Raw genomic sequence first — 7492 nt, forward strand, 5'->3', positions numbered from 1 at the left:
GGGGGGGGGGGTTGTCCCTCAGTTCATCCTGATGTTCCAAGGTGGGCCTTGCTCTACACTGTATAACCTCCAGGACGGAGAGTCTTTGAGCTTCGTGACAGACTTGTGGATGACTCAGGCCCCACCTTCCCTTCTGTGGTGCCTCTACTGCATAACAGAGACAGCCTGAGGAGAACCTCTGAGCAAGACAAGGGCTCTTACAAGGCCCTGAGTTAAGGCATTTTCCACACTAATTCCAACCTTATCCTTTCTTATGTCCTCTTTTTTCTGATTATTTTTATTATTTCTTCTGTTCCTTTGTCTCTAACATTATCTATAAGCCTTTTAATGTTAGAGGTGCCTCAGGTGGACACATTCAAACCAAAAACCAAGCTGACTGCCATCAAGTGATTCAACACACAGGGACCCACCATCAGGTTTTGTTGAGGCTGTCAGTCTTTACATGGGAGGAGACTACCCATCAGTCTCTCATGAGCAACTGGTCTGGTGAATTTGAACCACTGACCCTTCAGTTGGCTGCCCCATGCCATTGTACCAGGGCTCCTTAGAGCAAAAGAAATATTCACCTGAGATTGGTCAGACCCATTATAGTCTATCTGTCTCCTCTTCTTGCAGGTTCCAGGAATTTCTGGGAGATACTTTTCTATATGCATAGCAATCTCATCTTGCTCGGTAAGTTCAAGATTCTCACCCCAGAAAGGGGAAGACTATAGGAAGGAGGGCATGCTGGGAATGTCAGAAACAGGGGAAGTTCTCTGGCTGGAGACCTTCAGCAAACACCCTGAGTCACCTCTGTCCTACAGGTCAACTGCGTGGCCTCAACAGAAATGCTACAGGTGCCCCTGGTCACTGAAAAGGTAGACAGAGGGGGACAGACAGCTGCAAAGGTACACGGAGAAGAAGAGGTTAAAACAACAGGGGTGGGCAGAGGGGGGACAAATGTGAGGACAGCAGAGAAGGTGACGGTGGTGAAAGGAAAGAATAGTACCAAGAAAAGGAAATGATGGGGTGTGGGGAGCACAAGGAATTGGAAGGTGACAGAAAAAAAGAAACCGGAAATAGATGGAGTTAAACCTCTCCAACTCTGCAGCCCACCTACACCCCCTCCACTCGAGTTCTAATTTTGCCTAGAAGACTTAAAAACCAATTTCCCAACAGCAGCACCTACCTCTGGTGGAAAGACAGCCTTGTCCCTCCTCTCTCCTCCAGACGCTCAGGCGGTAGAAGACCCCATGCCTGGGGCTGAAGCAGTTCCACAAAGTCCTTTGGGAGCTTCTGCTGGCTGCAATCAGGTGTAACAAGGATGACTGGAGCCCCACCTTCCCCTGGCAGCAGCGACATCACCACCCCAGCCCAGCTGTCACATCCACACAAAGTGCATGTGGCCCCAGTGCTCTGGGAACAACCTCCGCACAGAGGCTCAGGGTCGGAGAGGGATCACTTGACAAAACCCTTCTTGGAAACTGGGTCAGGTCACAGGCTCGCCATTTTTCTTCAAGAAGATCCACCTGTGAGATTCCTCCCAGGAGCTACACTGTCCCCCAGGAGGAAGGAGTTTCATTCATCTCTGTCTTTCTTGGAGCTGGGAAGCATTTTCCTTTGAGAAGCTAGAACTTCAGGACACCCAAAACTATTCTACTGTCTGCGAGGCCCAGCCCCGCTGCCTCTCGAGGAACAACTCCTCTTAGTCAAGCTCTCCCCTTGCCAGTTTGACAAACGTTGGTTTAACTGGGAAGTTACTTAGTATTCAAGTGTTTGAGGAACTGGGGGGATGATGAAGCGGCATCAGTGGCCGAGTGGAGAAACCAGGAAGAAGAATCCAGAGAGAACGTTTAGGGGACCTGCTTCCCCAATATTTTCTCAATGTCATGCATCCTTGTCCCAGACCCTGAAACCAGTAAGTGGAAGAGCCGCTCATTCTGGAAGCTGGAAATATATAGTCTTCTGTTGTCCCTTGCTGCCCAAATCAGAAGATAGAACAGGCTGGGAAGGTTGCTATGGCAACCAGCATCCCTGGAGAGCCCAGCTTTCACACACCCTTTACTTCCAGGCATGCTGTGACTTGAAAAGGAAATGTTTTCTGAGGGATGGTGATGAGGATGATGACATACGCACACATACAGAAACATGCCTACAAGGACCAACATTTACCCTTAGCTGAGAGCAACACTTCTGCCTCTGGACTGAGTACTTCCCTTTCTTTGTTCAATGCCCAGGTGTGACTGGGGAAATCCAAAAAACCAACACCTTTGGTCCTTAGAGCAAGGTTCTGCATTACGAGCACCTTTTCTTTCTCTCTGTATTTCAGAACCACTGAATACAGACAAGCTCCCAGTCAAGGTGACCTCTTGAGTCCTGAAAGAATCCAACCACACACCTAACTACAGAGCGTCCTCCTTTCTGAAGGGTAAGAAGAAACTGAGGCCAGCACAAGAGGCCAAGCAAGGACTTAGGGAACTAATGGCCCATTATGGCCTATCCTTGGACTTTGGATTCAAGGCAAGGACTCAGGAAAAGCCTCACAGGGGGGTGGGGGAATGGGGAAAGAAAGTAACAAACTAAAAATTAAGTCAGTAACTAAAACGCACACATTTGCATAGCATCATCCCCAGCTTCCTCAATGAGTTCATCAACATCCCCCATGAGGTAGGGAGGGGAAGACAGTAATGTTCCCATTTAATAGGTGGGGAAACTGAGGCACGAGGAGGAACTATAGCGCCAAAGTTACCCTGTAAAGCCGTGGCAAAATCCAGATTAAATCTGGTCCTCACAAGAGCCATGCTGCCTCCCAAGAAACCCTCAAAAAGTCACTCTTCAAGAAAAACAATTTTTAGAAGATGTCTCATCCAAGAGTCTTAAAGCATAGATACAAAATTAAAAACATGGTAACAGTCCCTTCAGTTTCTGAACTGTGCCCAGAAGGAGCTCAGAATAGAACATCACAGTTTATCGAGGCAGAGATGAGTGACAACGACTCTGGATGGGGAATGGGAGGGGATGGAAGGCAGTTTCACAATGGAAAAGGATGGCTTGTTCAGGGTGGTGGGTAACACCACCGGGCTGCCTTACCAGGGAGAGCAAATAGGCCTCAGCTCTGAGGGGGGTCAGGCAGGTAAATGTTTGCTTGACTCAGCAAAAAACAAAACAAAACAAAAAACACCACAACCCTCTAACACTGAGGTTGTTGGCAAAGGAATAATACTCATTCCTTACTCCAAACCATGTATTTTATTGCCTCTGAGGTGGGAAGAAACCCACGCTGGCATTCATATTGTGCTTTTTACCTGTCGCTTTAGTAAGCTTCCAAATGCCAGCCTAAATCAAATACTCAGGAAGAGGAAGGAGGGGCTCGAGAAGGTGGGGGAAGATGGCTGGAATGAAATCTGCAGTCTGCACTGAGATTCCTCCGGCCCTCAGAGATGACAACACCCAGCTAAGTGGCACCTCTCCTAGATGCGTGATCAAGCCAGCTGCTTGCCTCTGCACAGCCATCACTCTTGACTCTTGCAGTCCCCTTCTCCCCATTCCTCTGCACAGGAAGGCACTTGCACGTGAAGAATGTTTGGTTCTAAGGAGAAACCTTCCTGGAAGACGGAGTCAAGGGATTAGAGTTGAGAGGACCAACGATCCATATCTATGAGATTGACCCTATTGTCCTTCAAAAGGTCATGCTGGACTATAATTTCCCTAATTCTACCCAAGACTTGAGGTGAGTTGCCTATTTGGAGGCTGTGCAGTTAAGGGTCCCACGAGGGGTCTTCTAGCAGGCTGACCAACAAGTGTCACAGGGTGTTTAAAAAAACTAGGAGGTTGAGCACTGTTTCTGTCCTCCAGCTTCTGCCAGTGACCAAATACCCCAAAGCAGAGGGTACTAAAGAGAGATATTTGACTTAGGTAGGCCTGGTTTCCATCCCAACAGCATCTTTGTTCTTAGGGATCTTTTAAGTCTCAGGAGTTAAAAATTTGTTTTAAGGGAAAGTCAGAGGGAAACATAATATCTCATCCACATAACAGAGATGGACATGAAAGGGTGGCACCATTGGAATTTCAAAATGTCATGAAACCTTGAATGTTTCAGGGATCAAGCAACGAGGTTTAGAGTTCAGGTATTTGGTGCTGGATACCATCCACAAGGCATTGAGGAGGGAGTTGGGAAGTCAGCTGGACAGAGCTATAGGACGAGAGTTGCGAACAATGAGAAGGAAGTCTACGAGGTTGTTTGTTCAGGGCCATTTTTCTTGTGCAGGCCCTGCCTGCATCAATCACACCTCAGTGAGCATTCTTTTCTCTGCATATGCCCGGTGTGGCGTGGGAAGGTAGCTAGGTCTCCTTTCCCGGGCAGCCTCAGAGAACTCAGGCTTGCCAAGTCCATTGTCAGCTGCCTTCAGGTCTGGCGCAGGCTGCCCACAAGTGACATGCGTGTACTGGCCTTGTTCCTCCTGCTCTGTCTCCCGGTGATAGAAGTAGTTGAAGTTGGAAACAATGACCGGCACAGGCAGGGCGATGGTGAGGACCCCAGCAATGGCGCACAGGGAGCCCACGATCTTGCCCCCCACCGTCATGGGGTACATGTCCCCATAACCGACTGTGGTCATCGTAACCACTGCCCACCAGAAGGCATCAGGGATGCTGGGAAAGAGCGAGTCATCGTCATCGGCCTCTGCAAAGTAGACGGCGCTGGAGAAGAGGATGACTCCGATGAAGAGGAAGAAGATGAGCAGCCCCAGCTCGCGCATGGAGGCCTGCAAGGTCTTGCCCAGGATCTGGAGCCCCTTGGAGTGGCGCGAGAGCTTGAAGATGCGGAACACGCGGACCAGGCGGATGACTCTGAGGATGGCCAGGGACATGGCCTGCTGCCCGTTCTGGCCACCGCCTCCGTTGGCCTGCTGCTGCTCCTGCTGCTGCACCAGCTCAGTTCCCAGGGTGATGAAGTAGGGGAAGATGGCCACCAAGTCGATGATGTTCATGATGTTCCGGAAGAAGGCCGGCTTGCTCGGGCAGGCAGAGAAACGCACCAGCAGCTCGAAGGTGAACCAGACGATACACAGGGTCTCCACCAGAAAGAAGGGGTCGGTAAAGAAGGAGCCCCCAAGAGTACTTAGAGAGGATGAGCTCCCTGTCACCAGGCCTCCCGAGGTAAGGCCAGGATGAAATTTGTAAGTATCCTCTTCCTCCTCCTCTTCCTCCTGACTCCCCCTGGAGAGTGGAGAAACTCGGCTCTCTCCACCACCATTGCTTCCACCTCGACCATCTGCACGGAACTGGGGCAATGTCTCCAGGCAGAAGATCACAATGGAGATCAGAATGACCAATACGGAGACGATGGCAATACCCCTGGCGGGCCCCGAGCTCTCCGGGTACTCGAAGAGTAGCCAGACCTGGCGCTGGAAAGGCTGCGAGGGCAGCGGCTTCTCGTCCTCGCCACCTTCTGGTAGGCAGCCCTCGTCCTCCCTGAAGGCCGCCAGGGCCTCATCGCCCAGTTGGTAGAAGCGGATCTCCTCCAGGAAGATGTCCAGCGGCACGTTGACTGGCCTCCGCAGCCGCCCCCCAGACTGGTAATAGTAGAGGATGGCATCAAAGCTGGGCCGGTTGCGGTCGAAGAAATACTCGTTCCTCAGGGGGTCGAAGAAGCGGACGCGGCGGCCGGGGTCCCCCAGCAGCGTGTCTGGAAACAGGGAAAGGGTGCGCAACTGTGTCTCAAAGCGCAGCCCCGAGATATTGATCACCAGGCGCTCGCTACTACAGCAGCCGCCGCCCCCGCCGGCCTCCGGGAAGTCTCCCGCATCCTGTTGCTCCCCCTCCGGCTCGCGGACCTCCCCCGGCGCCGCCAGCGTAAGGGATTTCTCCGATCTCATGTCCCCTCCGCGATGCGCTCCCCGCCACTAGGACGGCGCCCACGGCACAACCTCTAGTGCGCGGCACCCGCTTCCCAGCTCCTGGCTGCGCCCTCTTTTAGGGTGGGGCTCGCGCGCCCAGGAGCTCGCAGTCTGACCTGGTAGTGGGGTCCGTGAACCCGAAGCGCTGGTCCCTTGCGAGAGTAGGTCTCAAGACAAGGCTTAATTGCATGCAGATCTGTCTCTGTGCTTCCAGTTACCCGCGCCTGTGCCGGAGGTTACTGGGATACCTGGAACCGCAAACTGGCGCGTGTGAAACTGGATGCTCCAAAAGACGCGTGGCTTCTCCACTCGTGGTGCCTTGCACTGGGCTCCCGGACGCTGGGCTCCGCTCTGCAGACAGGTTTGCTCTTCCCAGGTTTTGAGGCGCTTCTCCAACAGCTCAAGACCCCAAGCTGCAGCTGGTACCAAAGGGCCAGATGCGCCTCCCTCCAGCTCGCCAGTGACTCCTGGCTGGGCTCGGCCTCCGCCCTGCGTCCACAGCAGGGCTCTGTCTGGCCGAGGCCGCCGTTCCCGCCGCAGCAGCTACCTCACGAACCGCACCGCAGGCCTCGGAGAAGGGCCTCGGGCTGCCCCAGCGCCGGAGCGCGGGGACCCACCTCCCACCGCTCAAGCCTCCACTGCAGCCGCGGCAGCTGCAGCGGCTCAGCTCTCCGCTCTGCCCTTCCTTCCCAACACACACTCTCCAAGTGACGTGGCAGGCCCCGCCTGCTGCCCCCTCCCACCCTACTCCCACATCACACCCCTCACCCAGCCAGGGGCTGCCAGGGCGCTGTGGGAATAGACGCACTTGCCTCCCCACGATCTTTCCCGCGCTCGCCTGGCACGCCCCTCCTTCTCACACCTTCACTTTCACAGCCCCCACACCCCAAGTCATGCACTCAGTTCCCTAATACCACACCCCTTCCACTCCTGGGAACAGCTTTTCTCATTTGGGTTTATTGAATTGACCTGAGCACTGTAATTCATCAGTAAGAAAACACACCCACTTCTACACACTCAGCCCTGTCATGCACTACAACGTGCAATGCTCTCACCCAAAAATCTAATGGGGGGGACCTAGACTGTAATGGGACCGTAGTGTATCCCTCTGTATTTTGTGAAGACCGGCTTGCCTACGTCTCCAATGAGAGAGGATGCAATTTAAATTGTATCCCAATGAAAGTCCTAAAAGAATGCCATTCTCCCTTAGCAAACACAGCAAGGCAAGGCTGAAACACTTCTAGGTTGGCAAAGGTCCCTCAATGTCCTTTCAAATATTGGTCTTCCAGAGAGTATTGGAAACACTGAACAGCAGGCCCCAGGGGGGAAGGGCCAGCCAGCAGTTATCTCAAAGGTACTAGGAGAAGGGATCCCAGATAATCATTTGCTCCAGGCTTCCTTTAAATGTCTATTTATTGAGGAAAGTAGTAGGTGGAAAAGGAGTGTGTATGAGTGTTCATTTAAAACAAAAAAACTACAGCTGCATTTACTGAGTGTCTAGCCTGTGCCAGCTACATTCCAAGTGCTCTCTCTGCACTGTCACTTTCAATCCCTACAAACCTGTTGTTGCTGTGGAGTTGATTAATGGCAGCCCTATGAACAACCAATTTGAGCCT

General features: G+C 52.5%; 1 protein-coding gene across 1 annotated transcript; it reads right to left on the minus strand.

The window, feature by feature from the left end:
- Positions 1-4199: 4199 nt before the first annotated feature.
- Positions 4200-6689, minus strand: LOC102866761 (potassium voltage-gated channel subfamily A member 6-like). The gene has a single exon (XM_006891295.1). It carries the CDS (start codon positions 5853-5855, stop codon positions 4263-4265), a length of 1593 nt encoding a protein of 530 aa, XP_006891357.1. The 5' UTR covers positions 5856-6689; the 3' UTR covers positions 4200-4262.
- Between the last annotated feature and the right edge of the window lie 803 nt (positions 6690-7492).

This window comes from Elephantulus edwardii, unplaced genomic scaffold (assembly GCF_000299155.1).
Source record: "Elephantulus edwardii isolate Elephantulus edwardi_28Jun2011 unplaced genomic scaffold, EleEdw1.0 scaffold00096, whole genome shotgun sequence".
NCBI lineage: Eukaryota > Metazoa > Chordata > Mammalia > Macroscelidea > Macroscelididae > Elephantulus > Elephantulus edwardii.

Coding starts and splice junctions, on each gene's coding strand:
- LOC102866761 (XM_006891295.1), bottom strand. CDS start 5,855: ATGAGATCGGAGAAATCCCTTACGCTGGCGGCGCCGGGGGAGGTCCGC.